Raw genomic sequence first — 27,364 nt, forward strand, 5'->3', positions numbered from 1 at the left:
GTATGAAAAATGTCTTCACAAGCACCTGTTTTTTAATCTTATCTTACCAAGATATGATTGACCTCCCTGTCTTTTATTACATTAGAGATGTGTGTTCAGTAGGTGTGTGTGTGTGTGTGTGTAAACTGTGGCTGCCTCTTTTATTTTGTCCTAATCCCCCATGTGCCTTGTGACAACATGGCCTTGGCTGGTGGCTCCCAGCCGGCCCTGTCGGCTCGCCTTTGGCAGTCCGGCGGCGGATGTGTTTGCCGACAATAAGCTGCCTGATATTGTGCGTTTCAACTTTTTCTCCATCTTAATGGTCTGGTAGAAGATGGTGGAGATGACAATGCACCTAAACCGTGTTTGTCTCTTCCCAAACATGCAGTGTTTCATTTTATTTGCAAGTATTTGTGGTTTTTGTGTGTATCAGCTCAGGTGAGTGATGGGCGGAGTTTAAAACAGGACACCAGAGTTTGCGATAGGCTTTGACAATGTCTGCACATCAGGTTAGTGTACTGTGTCTGTATCCTGCTCCACCCATCCGGTGTGACTTGCACAAAACAAACCACAAATGATGCTTTGTTCCACCAGACATCACTTGGAAAAAAGCAGTAAGCTGGTCTGACAACATGACTGATTAAGAAAACAGTTGGACTTATTTAAGGATAGTGCGTGGTACAGTAACTAAAAGAGAGACCCAGCCTCAGAAAAACAGCCAGTAATGGGGTGGTTTAATTTTCCAGATTCAAGTTTGTACTTTTTCATGCTGGTAAATGGCCAAAAACAGAAAATAAAAGCTCATATTGAGTCGTTTCCAGCACAGCTACACTGGAGTTTGATATGAAAGATCCATAACATAGAGGCTATTACATTTAGCCTCTATGTTATGGATCTTCAAAGTCAAAGTCAAAGTCAGCTTTATTGTCAATTCTGCAGTGTGTACAGGACAAACAGAGAATCGAAATTGCATTACTCTTCAACCTTCAACCTAATCTTTCACACCAAATCCAAGTTTATATGGAAGTACATTACATTACACATGAAGCACATTAAAAAAAAAAAGTTGCCCAAATTACTGTACAATCAAAATATAGCCAAAAAAAAGTAGCCTGGCACTGTTCAAAGGTAACAAAATCTGCCTCGTTCGCACCTCTTAAGTTCTTAACAGGATGTTACCGCAATGAAATGCTAATGCACACAACACCCTGTAAAATCACAGCTTCTAGTTTTTACACTTCGGTTTTTGCACAGATTAAACAAACACATTTTATCTGTGCTGGTAGGCGTAGGACAGAGTCAGGCTAGCTGCATCCCCCGCTTCCGGTCTTAATGCTAAGCTAAGCTAACAAGCTCCAAGGTGAGGCTTCATAAATAACCGACAGGTAAGCTCATCTCTGAAAATATTAAACTATTTCTTTAAGACTCGACTTGACTTGAGACTCGAAAGCCAAAAAAAACTAACCAGACAGCAGCATGCAGGCCTCGCAAAGCCTCAAACCAGGAATATCTAATTGTTAGCGTGAATTGTTGCATTGAAAAGACGCTGTGCCATTTTTACGGTCAGCATTCAGACATAGAAGACGTTCATCCTGACTCACTCGCTTGTGTGTTTGCAACAAACCGTGGTTTCGAGAAGTGAACGATTCTTTCTCTTTTCATCCTCACTGAATCCACTGTGAGTCTGCAATCTCTGTCAGCGAAGGAGCTGCAAAGTTTTACAGCCCCTCCCAAGTCTGCAGGGAGTGCCTCAAACTCGAAACATGGAGTGTGACTTTAAACGTGGAACACGGTCTGATGTAAAAAGACTTCAGTTATCCAGCGTCGACTCGCTAAAGCTGCTTATTGTTAGCAGCCCCCTCTGGTCTGCAGTGAAGCAGCATGGGAAACCTGCGCTCGTTCCCTGCACATTGGGACAGAAGCTAGGATGAATTCCTGCTCGCTGTGTGTCTGCTCCCTGACACTCTGTGTTTGCATAACACACACACACACACACACACACACAAGAATGAACTTGTACATCGCAGAGCTTGATGATCACTGGTTACAGCCAAGAGGGGATTGGCTGAGTTTCCACTATTATCATAGTGGAATTCCATAGAGGATTACAGGATTGTGTGTGTGTGTGTGTGTGTGTGTGCATTTACACTAAGACCTCTGTGTGTTTTTCTTCTCATCTTTCTGGAAGATGTGTGTGCAAACATGCACACTGAGACCTCTGTGTGTCTTTGTTTTAGGAAGCAAGAAAGAGCAGTCGTGTGTGCGTGTGTGTGTGTGTGTGTGTGTGTGTGTGTGTGTTTTGTGTAGATAGTGGGATTTCTGTGTGCGTCCTTGTTCACATTTTCTGGATTGAACATTTTGGCATAGTTGTCTGAAATGCCAGCAGTGATTCTCGGCAGAACTAAAAGGCTGGTGACGGTTTGTGGGAGTGTCTGCAGAAAACGCGCACATACACACACACATGCACACACACACACACATGCACACACACTCACACACTCAGAGACAAGACAAGACACTACAGAGCCTGATCTACCACCTCCTGAAAGACAAAAAAGTCAAAACAGAAACCACAGCAGAGTTGATAGCCGCTTGCTCTTTGATCAGTTATCACTGTTACTAGTGTTTGATCGTTAATGTGCAATTAAATTCTGCTTTCAAACGGTGCAATTATACAATTTTAAGTTTTCTATTGTTTTTTTGTTATGCATAGTAATAAATATTATTGTCTCTTTTTACTCTACTTTGCTACTTGTCATCTTTATGCTGGTATGCTAGCAGGTTAGCTGTATGAGTAGCTATTTCTGTTGGTTGGCTCGCTAATTATTTTAAATTTTAAATTTTAAAATCACTTTTAAATCACTTTGGTGATACTTTTTGAATTAGTCCAGTACTTTGGTTTGTGACCATACTTGCAAAATCAGCTGTACTTAACACTAATTAGTAAATGTTAGCATGCTAACGTGCTAAACTAAGATGGCGAAGTTGGTAAACATCAGAATGCTAGCATCGTCACCGTGAGCATGTTAGCACGCTGCAAAACACCTGAACCAAAATAAATTTATCGACAGTTTATGAACATTGTAAAACTGGACTATTTTAGCCATTTTACTTATTTTATATTCCTGAACTATTAGCATATACAGATGATTATTTGACATCTGTATTATCTTATTAGAAAAGCTTAATTATTGACTTTGTGATAACTCTGTTAAAGCAAAAGTAAATGTTTTCTTAACATTAACAAATCCAGCAGTTGTACCTCTATGGAGGGTGACTTATCATGAAATTGGGCCCTTTTCTCACTACTTTCTTGCTAAATGTGCCTTCAAGATAAAAAAGAAGAATCTTATCATTCTGTTTTTTCAGCTTGTTGTGATTAGTGTGCTGATTTTTGATCCAACTTAAACGATAGAAGTCCAATATTTTAGTCCTGGTTCCCACCCAGTATATTTATCTTTTGGAAAGTGTCCCATCTTTTCCTTTTTTGTCTCTGCTGGCATGGGAATGTGGAGTTTTGTCTTTCCGAGTCTCAGGAGAGGCTGATTGACTGACCCTGCTGGAAAACGTCAGTCCCCCCCGTTTCCTCCCAGTAATCTTGACATAACAAAGCCAGTTAAGGGCTGGGCTGCCAGGTCCAGAGGCTGTGAGTGTGCAGTATTCCCCGCAGGGCTGCCAGTACCAACACCTCACCATGACTGCTGTGTGTGTTTATCCTTTCCTAGTCTGAATATGCAGAGACTTTTCCTGCCTGCTTTGAGGCGTCACTGTCTTTCCCAAAGATAACAGTGACAGCAGCGCCGCGAGAGGCGCTGCCCTGTCCGTCCGAATGAAGACAAATATCTTCCAGCCTTGGGCCAGATGTGGCCGCGACCCCTCTGACCTTCCCTCTCTACACACGAGCTGGATGCGGGGCGAGATCTCGTTGGCTGATGGGTCTCTCCATGACGGGATGGAAGAGAGGGAATAGCAGCTTACATGTATAATGAGATTAACCTCCAAGTGCAAGGCTTCAGAGAGACAGCAGACACACTGGATAGACCTCCAGCCTGCAGCGTGTTAGGCTCTTTGATTTCTACAGTGCATTTATGTGTGCCGATTAAATTAACTGAGGAAGAAACGAGGCTCTTTTCACACACATTTGTTTGATTTGAAATCCAACCTGCAACATTTGAACATTGTTGGCAGTGATGCACCTTTCATTTCTTATTCCTGAAGACAACCGGGGAAATAGGAGCGACGAAATGTCACATCGGTATGTTTGTAGCAGGCAGGGATGTAAAAGGAATATTTCAGCAGCCTGAAATGCCAGTAAATGTCAGTTTTTCTCTTGAATTGTGTACATATCACCTCCATATAACAGGATATATTTTTACCTATTAACCTTTACACTGCATATTCTGTATTCTCCATATTTCACATCCAATGGCCACATTTGAATTACTTGCACGTACCTTTGCTTTTCTTTGTTTTTCCTGCTTTCTTTGGCTCCTTTTATGATGCAACACTTTCCAAGATATATTTTTTTTACTCTGTTATTAATAAATATGATGCCAGAAAACAAAGCACAGCAAAACACAATAAACCATATAGTACAGTTATATAAAAAAAGGTTTTAACACATTAAAACTCATTAAAAACAATAAATATTTAGATAATATCTATTCCATATAGCAATAAATGCTTATAGGTGCAGGAATACCTTTTGGTCACAGTCAAACTTAACTTTTAATCAGCAGCTGAATCCAAGTATGAGCCAATTTAAAGGGTTAAAGTGGTGCCCAAGCAACTTATCATTGCACTTACATCATGTTGGAGGACTCACAAGAGACCTTTTTTAAAATGAATTATCCAAATGAGTGGATTTCGAGATGTGCTGAATTTTCTAGTATGCCAAGCTCCAAAAAACACTGGAATCTAATATTTTCCATAATGTGCAGCGTCTTTTATTAACTTCCTTAGCTGAAAGAGAAGCACATGAGGCCATTTTAAATGAAAAGTTATATAGAAACCAATTAAAGTTACCATATTTCATCAGAAGGTAATTGCTTGAATGCCTCGCAGATGAATGATGTAACCGTGTAGCTGCAGATGGATTTTGCCTTCATTTATTGATTTGGTTGTACTCAGTGTTGCCTGTCCCCCGCTGACTCTGGATCAGCTTCCTTTATGCTTATGTTTCTGATGAGGGAAAACTTGGCATTCCTTATTCCCGATGTTTGGGGTGGTGGGCCCAGCTGTGTGGATGCCTCACACACACACACACACACACACACACACACACAGTATATTGCTGTTAGGTGGGGCTGGATGAGCTCATACTGAGGGCTGTTTTTATGTTTCTTCTACCAGAGATGGAATAAAATGAAAAAATCCAGCCTCCTCAGCTCTGTTATGCCTCTGGGGTGTTATTGCTCTGCTCTGATTTCTTTGCTGGTCTGTGCAGCCGTTTAAAGGCCGTTATGGATTTTGGAGTGGGGTCCTCTCAGTCTAATGTATTCTGACATTTTTCCTTACGCCTCTAATTTATTCGTACACTGAATAAGTCATAGTTGCAGAGGTCATCTGTGCAAATCCAGAATTAATTCAGGAGGAGTTGAATATTCACGATGCTGGTGTTCCAAGACCGCAAAGGTGGCTCGTTTTTTTCTTTGTGATCAATTCAGCTGCATTGCTTCATTTGCTCTGTGTGAGCTGCAGGCTCTTAAATGTACAATTTAAAATGCATAGGCAGAATAATGACTCTTCTTATGCAGTGAGGATGAATATGGTGCATTAAAGGTGCAGATTTAATTTTGATTCTGGCTGGAGGGGGAGCAGCGTGGCAGAAATTATATTGTCAGTACACTGAAACGAACTTATACTCTCATTTACCTATAGTACCAGATGTTTGAGTTTCATTTGTTCAGATAGTCAGTTAATATCAGTTTTCATTGAAACTACTGTATGCAGAGGAAAAAGCCTCTGTTTGAACTGTGAGTGAGGCCTGTGGACGTTGAGGGTAGCAGGTTTCTAGCAGGTTCAACTCACTCATTTTTGCAAACTTTAAACACCACAAATGAAACTATACTTCACTTCCATTGTAATGTGTCATGTGTCAAAAACTGGGAAGATAAAACCAAAACAATGTGCATGCATACTTCAGGTAAGTGAGAAATATGACTTTTTTCTCATTTGGATGAAGCAATCACATATGAGTTTATGGGAATGTACAGTAAATGCATCTCAGCTTTGGAGCTGTAACAATAATTGACTAATCATGACAGAAAATTAACTGTTTTTAAGTATAATTTTATACTACATATTTAGAATTTTGCATTTTAGTTGCAGCCCAACTGTTTTTTACTTCATTTCTTCTTCAAGATTGCAGCAAAAGATAACAATTCTCACTATTCCTCATTACTGATCAAGCTGAAGCTGATCCAAAAGACAACTTGAAATATAAAGACATAATCTGTCAAAATGACCTTTTACTCAACGGTGGAAGAAGCATGCATTTCCTTTATGTAAGTAAAAACAGTAGTACAGTGAAAATACTAAACATGCACTAAAATAACAGAAGTATGTGCAACAATGTACTAACAGTATCAAGAGTGAAAGTATTCTTTGTGTACAAGTATATCATTGGGCTGTTATTATTATTATTCCCCTCTTAAATGCAGTAAAGTATCAGAAAATGAAAATACTCAGTAAAGTATTATTGCTTCAAAACTGCACCTACTTGAGTAAATGTATTTAGTTGCTCTCCACGGCTGCTTTTAATGCAGACATTACACAAGGCGATTTAAACAAAGGGAAGGGCTTTGTGTTTTAAAGGGAAAGAGGTGGTGTTCTTCTAACCGAACCTCACAGAGGGAGTTAAAACAAACAAAAATGCGCATCAGAGGTTTAAACGACTCGAAGTGGAGAAAAGCATCTCTCATCATCTCCTCCTCCTCGGCTGTCTCCCCCCGCTCTGCACCCACATGTGGCTGACATGAGGACCTCAGCTGCGGGATGCAGATTGGACATCACCTCCTCGGTGTAGCCAGTGGATGGATGATGATGATGATGTGTGTGTGTGAGTGAGTGTGTGTTTGTGTGGAGGGGAATGATATGACTCGGCGCTAGGACCTTGGCTCTGTCAGTGCGCAAATCCCAGCAGAGAGGAGGCAGCAGCGCCCCGGCAGAAGAGCCTGAGAGAGAGAGAGTGACAGAGAGAGAGGCTGTTTGTCTGCGCTCCGACTCAACCCATCACCGGCGGGGAGGCTGCACCTTCTGCCGAGCACGGACCTGAACCAGCAGGGCTCGCCACCGGAGCCCTCCATATGGGCTCACCATGCGCAGGATACGGGCCAACGCCATCGCGATTCTGACCGTTGCGTGGATCCTGGGGACGTTCTATTACCTGTGGCAGGACAACAAGCCCCAGTCGTCGCCGTCGTCGTCGGCTTCGCAGACCCGCGGCAGGGGCCATGGGCAGAAGGTGGTCTCCGGCCGGCTGGAGATCCACCGGGACGACAGGACCATCCCGCTGATTGTGAGTGAGCGCGTCTGCTGGGGGGAGAAAGGGGGGAAGGAGAGCGGCGCTGCGCACGGCGCTGTCGCTGGAGGCGCCGAGCTGCAGGAGAGTGTGTGCTGCATGTTGATGTGCATGTGTGTGTGTGATAAACCTGAGGTGATGAGGATGGTGGTGGAGGTGTTGGTGATGAAGCACAGCTAGGTGTCACTGCAGGAATACGCTGCGCAGACGGACGCCTATGGCTTCAGCAACCACCATGACCACCTTCAGCCTACGCGCTTGCAGCCATACCATTATTCCACAGGCTGTGCCGCCAGCAGCCTGCTTATGTTACTCGGTGTTTTCCAGCCTTTCCGTGCCTTCCCCGAGCCTGACAGAACCTCAAGCACACGTAAGAGGCTTTCCATAAGTCCTGTGCGTCGTGCGCAAACACCACGTAAACCACATCATTGCTGAGACCTTTCCTGGGCTGCACATGAAAACACGGGCTTTCAGCTCGGACGGGGCACGAGAGGAGGCATCGTTGCTCAATCGCCTCTGCACATCAGTCTGTCATTAAAGGCCTGTTCCAGTCAGGTCAGGTCTGTATTCGCCTGTTGTTGGCTGCGCCACGGCGGAGCAGAGAAAATAACCTCTGGTAAATACTTTAAGTGTAGGTGTGGTGGTCGTCCTGCTTGCGCTCACCTCTCCGTGTTGCAACACAGTGAACAGTACATCCAGCCTGAACAGCGCATGCTGGGACTGGAGCTGGGTCCACGCCAGCTCAGGAGACCTGGTCTGCTTTGCTGCAGGGTTCTCCGATGCGTTAAGTGTAAAGAAATACCTGTGGCTTGTCGAGGATGAAGTGAGGAGTACTACAGGATAAATGATTGGTCCACACAAAATCATTGATAAACAGCGATTTAAGTCATTTATTAATTAAAAATTAGGGTTTTGTTGTGGTTCCAGCTTCTCAAATGTGAGGACTTGCCGCTGTTTAAGTCAGTATATTTGAAATTTAAATGAAGATGTCACCTTGTGCTTCGAAAACTTGAGATTTAGCATTTTGTTACATTTTCAGACGAATCTGCAGATTATTTTGTTCATTAATTGATTGATAGTTTTGTCTGTGAGTCACGAAATAATGTCTTCAACGTCATATGTGACAAACAAACCATAAAATCTTCACATTTGAGAGGCTTGAACCGACATACGTTTGGCAATTTTGTTTGAGAATTCAAATGATTATTTGATTCATTCGTCGACTAATCAATTGATCAGATAGCCGTTGCAGCTCTAGAATTAACGCTCCGTATTCAAGGTTGGAGCCTGATGACAACCTGTGAGGCAGAGCGATTCATTGCATGTAAAATCAGTCTATCTTTAGTTAAAATTCTGAGAGAATATTAGATTTCGAGGGCGAAAACGTAAATCAATTCTTCTGAATACGCACCGCTACTGCCCGAGCTGACAGGCAAATCAATTCAATATGCATGTGCAATTGTTCTTCTAGGAGACAGGGACTGTTTAGGAAATACAGCGCACTGGAGCCTCTTTCACGATTTACTAGAGCAATAAAATTGTCTCAGCTGTGGCCGAGGATGTGTGCCAACATGTCAGGTTGTTTCACTCCGGCAGTGGCAGATTCATTAAAACGCTGTTCGCCAGATTTAATCATTCAAGGGCAAATGCCAAACGGTGGAGCCGCTGTGGCATCTATGCTTAATCAGAGAGAGGAAACCCTGGCCAAGCAGACGTCTGTGATCAGAAGACGCAGGCAAACAAATGCACAGATGTGTCATCTCTGCAGGACAGAAACTGCAGGTGAAGCATGAACAGACTTCTAATCTGATCGTTCTTTGAACAGCAAACTTCAGTTGGGAGTGTTTCCATTTTTTTTCTTTTTTTCCTGATCTTTGATTTGCTCTGCAGGGTCGTTCACCTGTATCACCAAACTGAGATTTCCTCCCGCAGTTTGTTCTGGTAATCTGACCTGCGGCTCACAGGCTGCCAGCTCTGCACTGCACAGTCCAACAGATCAGCCGGTGGAGGCTGGTGCAGAGAGACCAGAGACCAGGGCTTTCCCTCTTTCTGTCCTCGCCTCGCCCCTTCACATTTCCTCTGCCCTTCTTCTTTCATTCTTCTCTTCTCTTCCTTCCTTCCTTCCTTCCTTCCTTCCTTATCTCCTTCACTTCTTTAATGCCTCTATTTTCCTTCCTGTCTTTATTTGTCCTTCTCTCCTTCCTTTCTTCCACTCTGCTTTCCTTTGGTCTGCCCCCATTCGTTCCTTTCTTTTTCCGTCTTCTTTCCTTCCATCGTCCTGCTTGTCCTTGCATCCTTTCTTTTTTCCTTCCTTCATCCCTTCCTTCCCTCTTTCTCTTCCTTTTACCTCTCCGTCCCTCCCTATTTTACATTTCTTTTCCCACTTTATTTCCTTCCATCCATCCTCTTCGCCTTCTTTCTTTCTTTCTCTAATCTGTTATGCTTACCACTCCTTTATTCTTTATTTTACTTCTGTCTTTTCCTTTGCTCCTCTGTATTTCCTCCCTTCCATCCTTTAATCTCTCCTTCCTTCCTCCCTTTTAGTCTTTTAGCCTCTGTTTTTCCGCCCATCCCAGTATTTCTACTCTTTCTTTCTTCTTTTTTCACTTTTTCCTTATTGCTTTTTTCCTTCCTCCACTCCCCTGTTATCTTCTCTCTCTCTCTCTCTCTCTCTCTATTCTCTCTCCCTCTTTCCTTTCCCCTGAGCCTCTTCATTAGCAGCATTTGATTCACTAATGACATCATCTGTGAAATCTGTTTGCACTGGCTCCACTTTTTTCCCCCTCATTTCCTCTTTTGAGTGGTCTAATTTCCCAGCCCCACTCCTCAGCCTTTTAGCACAGTAACAGAGTGTGTGTGAACTCATCACTCATTCACAGCTGTCAGTTGTCTCTCTCTCTGTCCTGCACATCTGCTGTCATGGCCTCAACATCAGCAGTGGACATGTTGTAAACCAGCTAATCAGCGTGTCAGTTTGTCTTTATCCTCCTGCTGTGTGTGTTTTCCTATGTGTGGTCAGGTCAGAAACAGCTTACCGTAAAGGTTATACAACTTATGAACTACTTTTCAGCATGTGTCCTGGGATCAGGCTGTGACTGCTGGTTGAACTGCTCAGACTTTAAACCCTTTGGTCCTTTTTTTTTCTCACTAACCCAGCAGCATTTTTTGTGATTTGACATGTGACTGTAGAAACATTTCACAAGAGAACTGGGTTAAATGTGCCGTTAACAATCTTGTCTGAATGAGGATTAGCTACATTTTCCATTACAGTAATAAATACAAAAAGTGAAGATATTAAACCTCCACCAATGCGGAACAATTCAGTAAGTTCCTGGTACCCAAACACATCATCCCTTTTTATCATTAGTACTTTGATTTAAGTCTGTTTTTAATATATTTTTTCCATCGTGCAAATCTTTCTTTATTTGGCATCAAGTCTCCATGTCCATTTGTTTGAAAATAGAGACAGTGGTGGAAGAATTAAAAAGAAAAGTGGTGATGCCACACTGTAAACAAAGCAAAGGGCAAGTTTATAGCACCTTTCAACACTTTACACAGGACATAAAAGGCATTAAGAAAAGAACCACAAGGCGCTATAAGAAGACAAAAGACACACTTCAATAGGATTTTAAAGAGTAAAAAAACAGAGAAGATTACAAATAAGCTGCAATAGAATAAAACAGAAGAATGGAGATATAGTGCAGTGCAAGATACGAATAAGTTATCCCAAATTTAATTTGTTAAAGTATGATCAGCCAGATGTATTTCAAGTGCTCATATCTAAGCTTAAATTTGTCTTAATATGTCTTAGAATGTCCCCTTTATTACACTGTTCTACGATTATTAATGCATTGATGTGTGTTAATTTAATTAATTTAGAACAACCTCATCATATTTTGATCCTGCACCCAGTAACCACAGATGTCACATAAATGGAGTGGAGCAAAAAGAAGTGGAGTAGACGTGCACTACTTGAGTAAATATATTTAGTTTCTTTTGAATTAATATAGACTGAATATAGTCAAAATTATGCTCAATGCTTTTCTCTCCGATCTCATCTTATTTTGACATGCTGTAACCTTTGCATTTCTTCAGGCCCATAAAAGTTATTCAAATGAAACCGTCTGAGAAGAGAAGACTGTACAGCACATGCACAATGAGAGGTTTTTCAGCAGTGCTACACTGGAGTGTTAGTGGGAGTGAAAACATGCAAGAGAAAGCAGCTGTGGTTGGAGCTGTCTATCTGACTCTAATCGTGCAAGCAGGGGAAGCAGTGATGTAGTACACACCTGTCAGAGCCTGAAAAGATGACATGCAGGACGGGAAACTAGCGTTAAATTAGGTTTTTATAGGAATAATCTAAGGTCTGACTCTGATAATGGCTTTGTCTGACTTCTGTGATAGTTTGTATATTGTGCATACAATATCTCAAAGTTTAGTTGAATGAAAGTAGACAGTAAAAGCAGTGAAAGTTTCTACATTTTCCCCCTTAAGAAGCCTTTATGGTTTTTTATGTGTACAGTGAGTGAAATATTTAAAACCAAGACTCCAGATGGAAATATTCTAGATGTTTTGTGCCTCTTTATATGCACATTTTCCCCAAATAAAGTCTGACATATCCGATATCTTTGGAAACTTTGGAATCTCCACCACAATATAAAATAAAGTTTTGCGTGTTTGAGCGAGATGAAGCTGTGCAGCATGAGTTTGTTATGATTGAGATGTCAGCAGCGTTAAAGACACATACAATATACATGTAGTACATCTTTATAACTTTGTGATTTTATGTGTTGCTACCGTATGAATCCCTGTCAGCTGTTGGTTTTCCAGAAAAAAAATGGAAAACTGGAAAAAGTTGCTAATGAAAGAGGCTGCTTGCACACAGTAATACAGAAACCATGGCATGACATATGTAGGTCTGTAAATTCCAGGCTGGTAAATTAGTAAAAAATATGCTTCTAGGGGAAATCAGTCAGCATGATAAAGGAGAACAAAGTAGTTTCTTGCCTGGTTGACATGTAAATAGGCCACAGATAGGACTCAAACCCACCACATCATCACGATGATACAGCACTCTGTGTGTCCTCTGCGGGACACCATCATCTGTCAGACTCCGAGCCACAGCGGGGCTTCATCTCCAGCCAATCATACGGATCTGACTTGTATGTGATTTGTTGAGTCTTATAACTTGGCTTGAAAGAGCCAGCAGATGTGCTCATCTTCCAGACGAGCTTCATATTTAATTCAGCGGACCGAGCCTCAGAGTGCCTTCTGTTATTTTTGTCTTATTATCCTAGGAGTACCATTTTTCGGAGCCTTTAATATTTAGTCGTGATGATACTTGCGGATTACCAAAGGATACCATTTACAAGCTTTTGGAGAGGTCTTAACTATGAATAGCAGGAAAAACCTCTCTGCCATCTAATAATGCTGATGTGAGTGGCTCACATGCAATTTGAGTTAAGGTGGAACAAATTACTTACTTACTGTATCATGTTTCTTCTTCTTGCTGCTGTTTCTAAAGGCTTTTTAGTTCATGTCTTTGCTCTTGGTTCCAGTCAGAAAAGATAAAGCTGCTTAAATTGATAATAGTGATAAAAATAGGTCTGCAGCCCCCTGTGATTTGGAGAATGCTAATAAACAGATTCACATTGTGTACCTTCATATATGATATGAATAGGGTTTAAAAGTAAAAGTTAGCACGCTGCAGAATTGTGCATCTTTGTTTTAAAAGAAATGATAGTTATTGTCTTAATTCCAGCATGTTTGATGCCTGTAAGGTTTTTATAGAATGAGAGTTAAAGGTGAACCTGAAAATCTACCCCTCGTGTATTGGTCTGCCTATCACACCATAGAGGTTACATAGAGTGGAGCTGTATCTTTTCATGTAACTAATGGAGTCGTGCTGCATATGCAGATATGAACTCCAAACTCATTTAACTTGTACACAGACTGCTTGTGCAGACAGTAAAATGCATTTGAAATGAGTATTTGGAAATTAAACATTATAATTAACCATCTTTAGCATGCAGAGGAGTAATGTAATTAGACACCTCTCTACATCTAATTACTAATTAGATGTAGAGAGGAGAGAAAATTGCATTTCTTAATTATAGTTAAGTGGAGTTGCTTTTGAAGTAAGCAGTGAGGCTGAACATCTTGGTCATCATTTTACAGTTGATTTGACGGACAACAGAGAAGCGCGCCGACAGAGTTGAAGATTATATGCACAAGCCAACACGCTCAGATCGCTTCACATGCCCTCAATGGATGTCAAGGCCTTCCTCTCAAGTGTTCGCAGCAGGCAGAGTCTTACACAGCCACATATAATGATACCATGAAGATATTATAGTTTGCAATAACCTTACTGTGTGCATAAGTGTATGAGCAGATTGAATGACTTACACAAGAGTACGGCTGATGCACTGGTTAATTAAACTGTAGCAGCTCTATTTGTACCATTTGATTTTTCTTTAAAACAAAACTAAATTAATTAAATGAAGGTCATCTTGATATAATTTCTTTGAAATAAACTTTGTATGTGTAGCACTTTCTAAAACAATATTAAAAAGTGCTTTACAATAGTGCAGCATAAAATACCCAAATAAAAAGCCTCATTTGCATAAGTGCATTGAATTGAGTTGCTACAGTGCAGCTCTTCCTTATGTATTAGATTTCCAGTGCTTCACAGGGTTTAAGTGAATAAGTAGGCCAAGAAAAACTTAATTTATATAGAACCTTTCAAAACCAGAGCAACAAGGTGCTTGACAGGTGCAAATAAAACGCAGTAGGTTTATCGTAGTATATGGTACAAGTTTAAACATCGGCCGCTATTCACATAGCAGCACTAACTGGACCAGTTCTCCTTTATGTTGATAAACCAGACCAAGAAAGTAGAAATAATCAGTTAAAGATGAAGAATGCAAATAATGTTAAGAACTGGATACTTGTTACCATAGAAACAATAAACTACTGCTACAACACACAAGATAATTAGCGTCACTTTTTACGTTAGCATGCTAGGTATAAAATATGTAATGTTGTTGCATTAGTTGACTTTTTGTTGAATTTTTTACAACCTAAATCTATGGTTTCTACCCACCTGTTAGAAATTGTTTGTCAGCGCCATGATAAGAGGATTTACTGAAAAAGAGGTTGGTGTTAATAAGGACAAAAAGTGTCTAGAGAACTCAGGTTAAAGCTAATGTTTACAACTACTAGTTTGTGCTTTTTGTTTGCTAGCATGTCTCTTAACCTCCTCACCAGTGAAATGGATAGTAAATGTTCAGCTACTAGCCAGGCCATTTTTTTTTTACCATTATTTACTGATTTTTGGGCCAACACTGACTATATATTGTCCCTTTAAGTTGATATGGCGGGCATGTTAGCAAACAGATATTTAAGCTAAGTCTACCGATAGACGGAGCAACATTAACATTTATGTGGAGTTGTGTTTCTGGCTACCTGATGAATGTAAGTCCAGTATTTACTCTCTTATAGCTGTTTTTGGTCTCTACCAACTCCTGACAGGATATATCTGTATTTCTTTTGCTGCTAAAATGCTCCATTATGATCAGATGCTAGATGCTAACGCTGTCTGTTGTTTGGTACTGTGCAGACAGTGTAAAGTAGGTTTTTAGACCTTTACTATGTGGATGTAAGAAAGTAATATTGAAATTCATGTACTGTTCTTTCTCTGTAACTGTGCACTGCAGACATGTCTGTGTTTGAATCCTTGAAACTTTCCTGCTGCTTCTCTGGAGAGGTTGAAAATGAGGTCACTCTCACCTGAACCTGGTCAGAAGCTTTTTATAAATCCACCAGCCACGCCGACCTTTGACAAAGAAGCACAAAAGGAAGCTTCGTCCTCTCTTTTCATTCTCTCTTCTCGCCCTCCATTCTCCAACTATCATCCATCATGTTGACTCTCTTTGATGAAGGCTACTCTCATCTGCTTTTATGTATTCATTGGCTTGCATAAACCTCCTACTCAGGAGTGTTAAAGCTCCTTGCGGGGCAAGCCCATTAATTACTGAGGATTTTATAGACTGTGTATTCTGATTTGATGAGTGCCCATCCCATTTTGCCATGTTAACACTGACACGATGACCTGAATGAGAAAGTAGCATTTACATTTTAATCAGTTGGCTGGTACTTCTTTCAGACGGGCTTAAAAGTGAGTGCAATAGAAGAAGAAGCTTGTCTCAGATGAGCAGTGTTGCACCAGGATTGCGATGCAGCACCACAGCAGAGGAACTGTTGCACAGGGCTTTTAGACTTTTCAGACATTGCCTGAATATAGAGGTGGATTTGTTTATTGCTTAACCTGGCCTGCAGAAGCCCAGGAGGTAGAGCGAGTCGTTGTTGTAGTTTCTAGCTCCTCCTGTGCACATGTCAGAGTGTCCTTGAACAAGACACTGAACCCCAGATTGCCTCCAGTTGCCAGTCATGTGTGTGAATTATAGAAAGCTTTCTTCACCGAGGAAGAAAAGCACTTTCTGAGTACATTTACAATTAATCAATTAGTTGATCAACAGAAATTTAATGAGCTACAATTTTGATAATCTATTAATAGTTTGAGTTATTTATCGATGCCAAACGCTCTAGCTTCTGAAGGGTTGTAGTTTCTCATGATCTTGAATTTAATAGTTTGAAAGCTAATAGCTGAGCTTTAAAACTGGGCTGAACAGTTACCATTATGGAATATTCTATCAACATTTTTTCAATTAATTGATGAATTGTTTAGCTTATAAAATATGAGAAAATAGTGACAAAGCCCACCAAAGTTCAAAGGTGACCTCTTAACACTGCTTGTTTGGTCCAACTAATATTGATAGATAGAAAACAAAGAAAAAGTGACTAAATCAAATTAGAAAATCAATTATCAAAATAGTTTTTGGATTAATTTCCGCTCCATTGAATGAAAACGTATGGTCCACCTACTAGCTTTTCCCAAGGCTTTCAATCATACCTCACGGTCTGCAGTTGAACATCTTTAAACAAAACGTGCAATCTGAAGACTCATCTTCAGCACTTGAAAAAGCTGAGGGGAATTTTCTGACTTTATAGACCAAATGTTCAATGAAAAAAAAAAATCAAGAGATTAATCCATGTTGGAAATAATAATTATATGCTGTCCCATTAAAATATACAATATGAGCCTGAGTCTCGACTTTTAAACCAACATGGACGAGAAGTCCTAAAAGGGTTCAGAAAAATGGAAATCTAAATACTCCATTTGCTGAGGAGGATCATGTGATGTGACTGAAAGCTCCAGGACAGCTTCTGTTTCCAATGTCAAAAACGAACTTTCAATACAAATTACAGGCCATAGTTGCAGAAGACGTCGAACAATATTTCTGTTTTTACTGCTGTCAAAGGTTTAGTTGCTCTTTAATATGCTGAGGAAGAACAACCTTCAACCTGAAGGTTTATGACATTTATTCAAAAACAACAGTGTGATTTAAATGTTAAATGTTGTCGGTTTTTCCTGAGCAACATATTAACAGAGACAGCTGAACACAATGTACCAAGCATTCTCTTTATGAGGATGTTGTGGCATGCAGCCATTTCTGTAATCATAGATGTGGTAGAAGAATAGATTGTTGACAGAAGGGATGACAGCGACAAGTTGGAGTGTTGACAGCAAAAACAACTTGTGCAGCTGAGTTTGCCCCTTTCTGTGTTAACATGAGAGACGGAGTGGATTTGTGTTTGTGTGTCACTGAAATCCCTCAACATCCTTGATTTTTAACCATTCATGCTTTCTTTGACTTCAGTTTTGATCATTTGTGGACATGTAAAGACACCTTGTTGTGTCCTCTGCAGGTGACCCAGCCCCTGCGGACGGAGCAGCAGAGCCAGCTGCTGGCCGGCTTCGATGAGAAGGCCTACCTGGCCGGGAAGCAGCTGAAGCCGGGGGACGACCCGTACAGAGACCACGCCTTCAACCTGCAGGAGAGCGACCGGCTGGGCAGTGAGCGAGCAATCAGAGACACCCGACACTACAGGTGAGCAGGGTTAACGCCACAGCAAAGGTGCGGTCTGTCTGCTTGATCTGCACAAGCAGATCGAAGACTAATCTTGCTTGAGCTGCACGTGGATTTGGAGTAGTTTAGAAAAATCTGTCTTAAACATTGAAGGTAGTTTAAGGGTCAAATAAGGTGATTTTCTTGCAAAGTCTTCACCTGACCAGACTGTCCTGACTACTGGATTCACTTTAGGCTGGTTTCTTCAGACACATGGGGAGACAAAATGATATAAACACCCCGTTTGATGTCAAGCTACAGATACCATGAGGCTCTTGCTGGAGAACTGGGAATCAAACAAATGACTTCCTCACTGCACCTTGACAAAAATGTTTGTCTTGGTGAAAAATGTAAAAAGATTTTGGATCCATGTTAGAAGGATTTGGATGACGACACAGACTATAAATCTCACCAATGACTGAAACTAGTGTTTGTGATGTTCCCGCTTGCGACTTTGTGTTGCTGCTTTTTAATGCTTTCCAGCTTATTTTGACCAGAAGTAAACCCAGAACAAGGTCCGAATTACTTGTTTCTGAGGCTTTGTTTGTTTCAACCGCATCTTGTTGCCTTCCTCAGCGAATGGAGTTGCTCCAAATAAATTGGACTTTCCCATGAAATTTTGTTTTTTCAAGCTGCTGTGTCCAAGGTGAAGAATGAACCTTCAAATTCAATTTTATAGCTGGGTTTGGCTTAGGGTCAAATTGTGTTTGGTGCACTGAATAGCTAAAAAGTTATGAAGGTCTACGATTTTGGTCTACAATTTTGCTTGCTTTAAGCAACACTGCGAGCACTGCTTGGGGTGAGGGGGTCATATCAGTTTGTATTCTAGTTTGAAACATTCAGAGAGCTCTTTTAGAGTGTATAGAGTATGTCTCTCAAGTCCTTGTCCACTGGCTTAAACTGTTTCCTTCTCGTTGATGCTTTACTTGTATTTGGCATGATATTGTAAATGTTTAAGTAAGAAAAGATTCTGCAGTTTTTACCTGTGTAGCCTCTCTGGACCGCTGTCAGTGGTCTCTTATTGCATTATAAAACTCAGCTGAGAATGACTAAGAGACTTCCTTTATGCTGTAGCTGACAAATGTTGGTAACTGGCATCATTTATTTTTACTCAGCCTCTATTTATACAGGCAGGGCATGCTCTGCTGAGAAATAGAATAACAAAAATAAATATAAGTGAGTCATAAGCAGAACAGAATTATCGACAATAAACAGAGAGGTCACATATGGCGTCAGTTTAAGTAGTTAAAGGCAGAAAAAATAATTATAGCAGTGTTTGCTGTTGTTACCAGTTTTCACCAGTGCTGTCTAATTCTTCTACAAAGAAAATCTTCTTCGAGTAGAATGATTTGAAAGGTGGTACAATCACAAAAAAACTGCATATATAAGCGTTTCAGCTATATTCTCCTGTGTACATCTTCTGCTGTAGAATTTTTGTCATTATTTACACAAATTAATCTAAAATAAAATGATATAAAATCATGTAACAGGTATCATACAAACTCCATCCATCGTTTTGAACTTCTTCTCAGTGTATATTTTTGTAGCCTTAACTTTCCTTCTTCACTATGACAAGCAAGCAATTATCGGGTTATTTTGTTGCTTTAATCAAACAGCAAATTGGTTCACAATAACAGAATCAGTGGCATGTGATATTTCATCTTCGTGTCTTTGGACCTGGGCTAAAAGCTCCCAGCAACAGGTACGAAAGTAAAGCAAAGGGTCAGAAACCTGTTCAGTTGTTGCCTGGCAACCGGATATTTCCATGTCACTAAGGCAACAATGCTGAGGCAACTCCACAGGGCACCACAGCAAATCACAGCTGGACTGGACATGTTTATTTGTCATGGTGTGCATGACATCTGAGGCAATTAAACGCATGCATGTGATTTCTAAAGCGAAAGAGGTTAAACATGCTCTTACTGTGTGATAAATTCTTCTCTCTTTAGGTGTGCATCTCTTAATTATGACACAGACCTCCCTTCCACAAGTATCATCATCACTTTCCACAATGAGGCTCGCTCCACTCTCCTTCGCACCATCAAAAGGTAATGAGGTCGCACACAGGAGACCTGATTCGACAGAAAGAACGACACCGACTTATGTTTTCTGATCTGCTTCTCCCTTTTTCTCCATCTCAGTGTCCTGATGCGAAGTCCTCCGTCTCTGATTCAAGAGATAATCTTAATAGATGACTTCAGCTCTGACCGTGAGTTTTTGCGTTTCTGTTATTGCTGGTTAAAGCTGGTTAAGATGTAGCTACCAAGATTTTTTCTTGTGCATTGCTTCTGGAACAAATCAGGAGACATAAACAACAGAATTATGTGTTGACTCTGTAGTTTCCCTCACCTTTACTTTAACTTTTTACTTTAGCACTAAACTGTGAAAGAAGATATGGAATTAGTGATGCATACAATTTTGTCTAATTGTCAGACAATGTTAATGCCAAGACAAGTGAAATGTAAGGACATGCACACTTGAATTGTTCTTCATTGAGTATCATAATTAAAGATTTTGAAGCATTTATTTCATAATCATCTTTGGATCTTCCCAAAAAACCTAATGAGTTGTAGTAGAGCAGGGATAGAGGAATAAAATATTTTTAAAAACAAGATGGCATCATCTGCAAAAAGTGAGATTCTGTTTTCTATGGCTCCAATCTGAATTCCAGGAATATGATTGTGCATTCCCGCTGCTATTGCCAAGGGTTCTTTAAATTGCTTTCTGTGCTTGTTTGCTGTTTAATTCCCCAAGCAAGAAGTTCACCAGGTTTCTCAGCATATTGGTAGATGGCCTATTAAAGTCAAAATAAAGTGACAGAACTTTCATATTAGCATCTGTCACATTCAGTGCTGGTGGAAGTACTTTGTTTATGCATTTTTAATCTTTGTATCGAACATTATCATCCTTTTCTTGGCTGGTTTCATCTTTGTGCTTGAGTAAGTTTAGAATTTCCATTTAGGAGCAACGTGTTCCAGCTTTATTTCTATGTATTCCCATGACACAGCTCCAGCGTCAGAGAGAAGTATGGTTTGTTATGACATCCAAGAAGTCCAAGAGGTTTGGGAGAGTTGATCCATGAATAGGTTTGGCGTGTACCAGAGAAAAACGATCATTCTCTTGCGTTTGGGTTTAGCCATATGTTTGTGAGGTTAAGTTCTTGAATTAAGCACTTTATTGCTTTCCTATTTTGCATGAGTAGCATTAAAACCAGTAGATCCATCTTTTACAGCAGTGGTCCCCAACCTTTTCTGTACCATGGCCCAGTTTAATGTCTGACAATATTTTCACGGCCCAGTCTAAAGGTGTAGCAGATAAAAACAAAATAAAATGATAAGATCGGCATTAAAAACTGTGGTATTTTCTCTTTAATAATAATAATAACAATAATAATGAACGTAAATCCACTTTTTAATCATGTCAAGAGGACCTGGCTGCAGACTGGCACTGTCAGGCACCACCTGTTTTTCAAATTATGTGAAAAAACAAAATAATGGAAATTTCTTTCTGTGCGGCCCAGTACCAAATGACCCAATGGCCCACGGGTTGGGGATCAATGTTTTACAGGGTCAAGGGTGAAGTTGAAGTCACCAGCCATAATATATTTGCGAGGAAATGTTAAGATTTTCAAGAAGAGATTGTTGTAGATGGCTGGGTCATCCCTGTAGGGACCATATACATTTATCAGACTCATCTCATGGAAAAGAAAACCACAAATAATCAGAAACTTCCCACCGGTCCTCAAACAAATCCTGTATGTGCAATAGGACAGATCTATGAACCAATGCAATTACTCCTCTAGCACTGGATGAATGAGATGCTGCAAACACCTGCCCAGGCCACCTCCGCCTTATCTTTGATGTATCCCCTGCTAGCAAATGAGACCCCTATAACAAAGTAAGGCAGATAAGCCAGGACATAAAATCCGCAAGTTTTGTGATAACTCAGTAATTACAGGACAGACCAGCCTAAATTCTACTGTTTTTCAAGCGAAGATACCCTTGGACAAATTGATCACTTCCTTCTCCTGTGTCTAGTTTGCCATTCCAATTATGTAGTTGTTGTTAAAGTTGCCTCTCCATGAGTCAAGAATGCTGGAAATAGGATCCAATGCTTGGCAATGCATTTCTCCCACAGTTTTTGCCATACACCGTCAAAGCCCCTTTGTTGCTTGCAGACTTAAGCCGACAAGTGGAATCTGATAACATTGTCCTTGTGCATTACCTGGCCTTTCAGTCTTGCTGCCCTCTGCGAATTACAGTTGCGTTTTCGGCCGGCGGTCCGGTGAGCTCTCTCCACTGCAGGCGAGGCTGTGTTAAGAGTTTCTGAGAGCCATTTTTCAATCCAGGCAATTTGTTCCCACTTCCTTGTGCCAGTTTTTCTCAAATTGTTCTACCTGCTACTGCACTCTAGGTCACCTCTTTTGGACATGAGTAATGTCATCTTTGGCCTCCTAGTCTGTATTATTTGTTGGCACAAGGTTGATTGTATCTTCCGTTGATTAAATCTGTTCTTTAGCCTCGTTCAAGCAGCCAGTGCATTCCTTCATATTGGCCTCAATAGCTGTTAGTACCCAACAAGTTTTCTGATAAAAGTTTTCTTTGAGGGATCATGATGTCTGCACTGGTCACATTTTGTTTGGGTTCGTTGTCTGGGTTTCTAGGTAGCATAGCGCCTCCATCATCGAATAACTAGTCTTGCAAACTTCTATCATAAGGCACCAATTCTGTTGTTTTAACTCCTTTTTTCCAGACATATTCCCTTCCTCAAATCTCTAAATTATTATAGGATTTCAAGGTGGTTAAATACCCAACACCAGATAATTAGCGGCAGAGAAGGAGAGTACGTCTGTTCACTCACATCGCCATCTGGAAGTCGCTATAAGCTGTTTGCTAACAAGTTTGCCATATCACCTTAAAAGGTGATCATATGTCAGTGTTGTGTTCACAGCTTGTTTTTGCAGCCTCTGTGGCCAAGAAAATCTGTTATTGCAGGTTGAAGGGTGATTCAGATATATTTATGCTCGATATCTTGTAATATTTCAGTTTATAGCTGAGAAAAAAATACATTTAATCCAACAAAATAAAGATATTTAGAAGGTGTCCACCACGATTATGTATAGCCCTGGAAATCTGGAGAATGCTTTTGAATGGTACTTAGACCATCATGTAGGGAGATACATTTTTCTGAAAGGAGAAAAATGAATTTTACTATTTTGCAGTCCTGTACCTCTTGTTGAATTTTTTGGGGGGGGCACTGAGGGAATTTGAATTTCTGCATTTCTAAAATCCTGGCAGCAGCCGTGGGTGCCAGGTGTTAAGCTCTTTTCATTCTGCCATCTGCTGTGAATATGTGCGATGCCAGTGTCAAAGGAATGCTCCAGCAAACGAGAAAGCCAAATAATTGGAAAATGTAGGTGGCGGACAACGTCAGGAGACAGGAGTGGCTTTGAGGACATGTCACACCGATGTCTGATATCACAGACAATCAGACAATGAATCGGAGGTGAGAGCATCCTGAGGATTTGACCATTTTTCATGTCACTGATCAGTGATGCTGCTGAGGGATGAAAATACATTAACAACTCAGCAGTAGCAGAAATGAGATGTAGCTTGTGCCATCATGAGAAACTGATTAGTTTTTATGTAAAAGAAAGTTAGCAGTCTAACTGACCCTGACATATAAAAAACAAATCCGATAATAGCGCCATAATGTGTGAGTTGTATTTTAATGTGACTGTGGATTTAGAGGATAACCAAATTTTATTAATCATTCCCCTTTGTCAGCATTAGGCAAAATAATTATGTGAGCTCATACTTTACACTGTCCACGTTGCTTTCTGTAATTGCCACCACATGTATCTCCTGTCTGTGGGAACAGCACAGCGACCTACATTCACTGTGTGCTCAGGCGTGGACACACACATGCCCTATGTGCACACACACATACACACACACACACACACGGAGGTGTCAGAGCTGGCCAGACATCTAAACAATAGTGTCTCAGTTAGCGGCGGTAGCAGCAGGAGCTCTATTAGCTTCCTAATGCCTTGTTTATTCCAGTCTACCTGCACACATGCTGAACTGGCTGCACCACGAGGTCACAGACTGGAAACAGTCTCTTTGAGAAAGACTTTAAACCTGCTCCCTGTTTTGGATTTCAGGATTCTCAGCATCAATTATCATGTGAAACACCTCAGTTCCTGTTCGTGGCTTTTAGTTTAGGCTTAGTCTGACTGTGAAGCAGTAAGCCTCCCATTAGCTAACTATTGTGTTTCCTCCAGCTCCTCTCTGTGGTCTCCCTCCGCTGCCACTTTCCAATGCTTCGTTTTATTAAAAGTCTCAGTGATCCCTGCTCAGAAAAGTAAATTAAAACTGCTGCTTCAGTTCTCAGAAACCCCAAATCACTACATCAGGTTAGATGAACATTATATGGTTTCTTTTATAGCTGTTCATAGATGATTATACAGTCACACAACTTCATTAAAAACCAAATATTCTTATCGTGAGTTTTACGTCACATCAATGTATTGTGTGTAAAGACACAGAGATGAACTCAGCTCACCCTGATGAAAGCAAAGTAGCTGAAATCATTGCCCAAAAAAAAGGTATGCTTTAATGAAAATGATTCTTACACTGTCATCTGTCAACAAATGCAAAATTTACAAAATTTCTTTAGAGTTTGTTAGAAATCATTTCAAAGTCTGGTTTTATAGTTAACCATTGATTTTACCATCTGTTTGCAATACTGTCAGAGCTGACAAACACTTTAACATCATAACTTTTCTTCTGTTTGGGCAACAGCCACAGAATTACAGTGTTACATCCATAATATCTTAGCATTGAGAAACTTCAGTTCACCCAAATTGCAAAAACACATTCTGTCACCAGGCTTTTTATGTGCCCGTGTTTTGCAAACATTGATCCATATTATGCAATGATTTTCTTTTTTGTTGTCCCCTTTAATGTGCCCACATTTTCAGAATACTCAGACAAAAAGTTGCTTCGCCTGACTGTTTTTTCAAGTGTTATCGTGTTTTTAAGTGACTACAGAGACAAAAATGATTAAATGAACATATTCAAGTCAGGTAAGACAGGAGGTCAGGTGAGGCAGTGAGAGTGTGACCTCATTGGTCAGTAGATGTGAGCCGGCAGACAGACGGCAGGAGGAGGAGGTGGGGGATGGCAGTCAGCGGCAGGGGAGGGATCGTCCTGCCTGAGTGTAATCCTATTAAGGCTTGCCTTAATCATGAGGACACCGTCCTCAATCAAGGACAGTGATCTTTACTGTGAGTCTGGACGATAGCATGTGACTCCAATTGTGTTGAGACAGGAATACACCCCAGCCAACACTATGAGCTGCTGTTATCAATCGGTGCACCAGAAATTAATGCCGTTTATGATGTTCTGCTGTTGGGAAATCATGCATGGTGTGGCACAAATTACATGAGTTAAACTCCAACTTTGGATCACTAATACTGATTTTAATTTGTTTCATGTTTTTATAATATACTATATTTGTTTGGTGCTGTTTGTTTCAGTCATCGGCTGTTAAAAGATCTTTTATTTCTGCTGTGCACGGCATTGTGGGACAACAGCTCCCAGTTATTTTTCCTGCGTGAACTCACTTCATATTTCAAACATGCGTAAGGGTAGCATACAGTATGCAGTTGTGTGCATGTGACTGTGTAATGCATGCATACGCACACGCAACCTGGCTGAAAATATGCAACATCTGCTCAGTGGGTGTGATCTGTGACTTTCTGCCCCTCATCCCTGAGCGGTTAAAGCCCCCCTCCTCTTCACACACACACCAGCTGTCCCCTCCTTATGAGCAACACTAAAGCACTAACGCGTTCCCACTCTCACGCAGATGCGTCCCCTTTGGTTCGACAGCTTAAATGAAAACAAACAGGTGTGTACACACAGCAAATTTAATCAAGGAGGATTACAACTTGTCATGCTTGTTTCTGTCAGCATAAGGCTGCATCGCTGTTGGGGAGGAGGTCTGCTTGATCCACCCACAATCCCTCAGCAAGATCACACTCACTCTCTGCTGCTAATGCTAATCCTATCACAGTTTTGTGTGTGTGTGTGTGTATGTACCTTTGTTTGCACGTTGTTTGTAATGATGTCCGTCCATACGCATCAACAAAAGGTCTGCGCCAGAGATGGCTCATGCAGAAAAAAGGGAGAGGATGATGGGAACGGGCTGCCTGCTGGATGTGTTTATGGGAAATGGATTTTGAATTAAATTATGCAGAGAAATAAAGCTCTTTTGCTTGAACACTCAGTCACTCTGTGCTTTTTGTGTTTGTCTTTCTGACTATTTGCAGGGCTGTGATGGAGCACTGATGGATGTTGTGCTCGAATGTAATGTGTTAAGGGTCATATTATACTGTGGTGTAAGTGGCCTTTCCTGAGGGTGTGTGTCTGTGTAACTGTCTCCTCGTGTGACTGTGGTTATGTGTGACTAAGTGCACTAAATCCATGTATGTGTGGCAGGGTGGTGGGTTTGTGAGTGACAGAGTGTGAGACGAGGCGATGAGGAGGTATGTTTTTCTCGGTGTGTGTTCTGCTTTCACCATAACATCCCATCTCCTCTGCTCTCCTCCTCCAGCTGAGGACTGCCAGCTGCTCTCTCAGATCCCCAAAGTGCGCTGCCTGAGGAACGGCAGGAGAGAGGGTGAGTGTGGGGGGGCGGCGGGAGAGGGAGGGAAACAAATTGGCAAAATGGGAAAGAGACTGGCCTTTAAGGTGCTGTATGTGTTATGTTTCTTAAGCAGTCCAACATGAAGGCCTAACTGTTACACACAGTATCTAAAATAAACACGATTATAATTATACATTAGGAAAATAAAACCTGATTTACAGAAGGTAGAACTGCATTTAACATAATGAGTACAAACATAAAATTAAAAGAAACCAAAAGAAAATAGACAAAGGAATATAGTTTCAGCCAATTTCCCAAAGAAAACTGCTCATTCATCATTTTCCAAAAAACAACAATTACAAGTCCATAAAGCCCAAGCTGACGTCCTCAAAGAGCCCATTCTGTCTGAGTAATACCCCAAACATTATATTTACAAAAAATGCATTTGATAAATTACTTAAAACTGATTATAAAAATAGTTTTCAGGTTGCTTATATATCAGAGCCTTTATTCTTTATTCTTTAATGGATCCATAAAGTGGTTGCTGGTCTCCCTGGGGTCCACATTACAGCAACAGAAATACACATTAATGTCATGCTTTATCAATAAGAATAAAAAAATGCAATATAAGCCAAGCATGAGGGTCAGAAAACAAATGAAATAACACACTTCACATAAAACAACAAAAAACTAACCCATGAAAGAAACACATGGCACTAAAAATTAATCAAAGCGAACGAAAAGGTACCAAAACAGCTATAAGATCAATAACATCTTTGATGGATTACTATTATTATGTTTAAGTGACTTCTTGAAAGAAACAGTTTTTCAGCTGTTTGATTGTCCTGTATAGCAGAACCTCTATACAGAACAGTTCTCATCATATAATCTTTCACAAGACAGAGCAACAAAAAAAGAGCAACAGGTAGTCTATGTACTTCTATCAATTACAGTCTAGCACATTTGGATTTGTCACTTCCTGTTGACAGGTGCACACACCTGTCAGGGTAGATTCATTTGGACATGACATGTTCTTTCCATTTCATCCCTATTTTACACCACAGAATGTAAAAAAAAAAAAAAGGAAAACATGAAAGTATCTTTTGAGTCATCGCCCACAGGTTTCCGAACTGCATTAAATTAATCCCTTAATTAGATGAAGCCCTCGACCTACAAACAG

General features: G+C 40.7%; 1 protein-coding gene across 1 annotated transcript in view; it reads left to right on the forward strand.

Moving 5' to 3' along the window:
* Positions 1 to 7,098: 7,098 nt before the first annotated feature.
* The window catches only part of galnt16 (UDP-N-acetyl-alpha-D-galactosamine:polypeptide N-acetylgalactosaminyltransferase 16), a 40,960-nt gene continuing 20,694 nt past the window's right edge, over positions 7,099 to 27,364 (forward strand). Inside the window, exons 1-5 of the mRNA XM_041953472.1 lie at positions 7,099 to 7,498; positions 17,330 to 17,511; positions 19,479 to 19,577; positions 19,671 to 19,738; positions 26,152 to 26,217. Of these exons, the coding sequence (XP_041809406.1) occupies positions 7,298 to 7,498; positions 17,330 to 17,511; positions 19,479 to 19,577; positions 19,671 to 19,738; positions 26,152 to 26,217 (616 nt within the window). The 5' untranslated portion in view covers positions 7,099 to 7,297. The remainder of the gene's footprint in view (positions 7,499 to 17,329; positions 17,512 to 19,478; positions 19,578 to 19,670; positions 19,739 to 26,151; positions 26,218 to 27,364) is intronic.

This window comes from Chelmon rostratus, chromosome 15, assembly GCF_017976325.1.
Source record: "Chelmon rostratus isolate fCheRos1 chromosome 15, fCheRos1.pri, whole genome shotgun sequence".
NCBI classification, from domain to species: domain Eukaryota; kingdom Metazoa; phylum Chordata; class Actinopteri; order Chaetodontiformes; family Chaetodontidae; genus Chelmon; species Chelmon rostratus.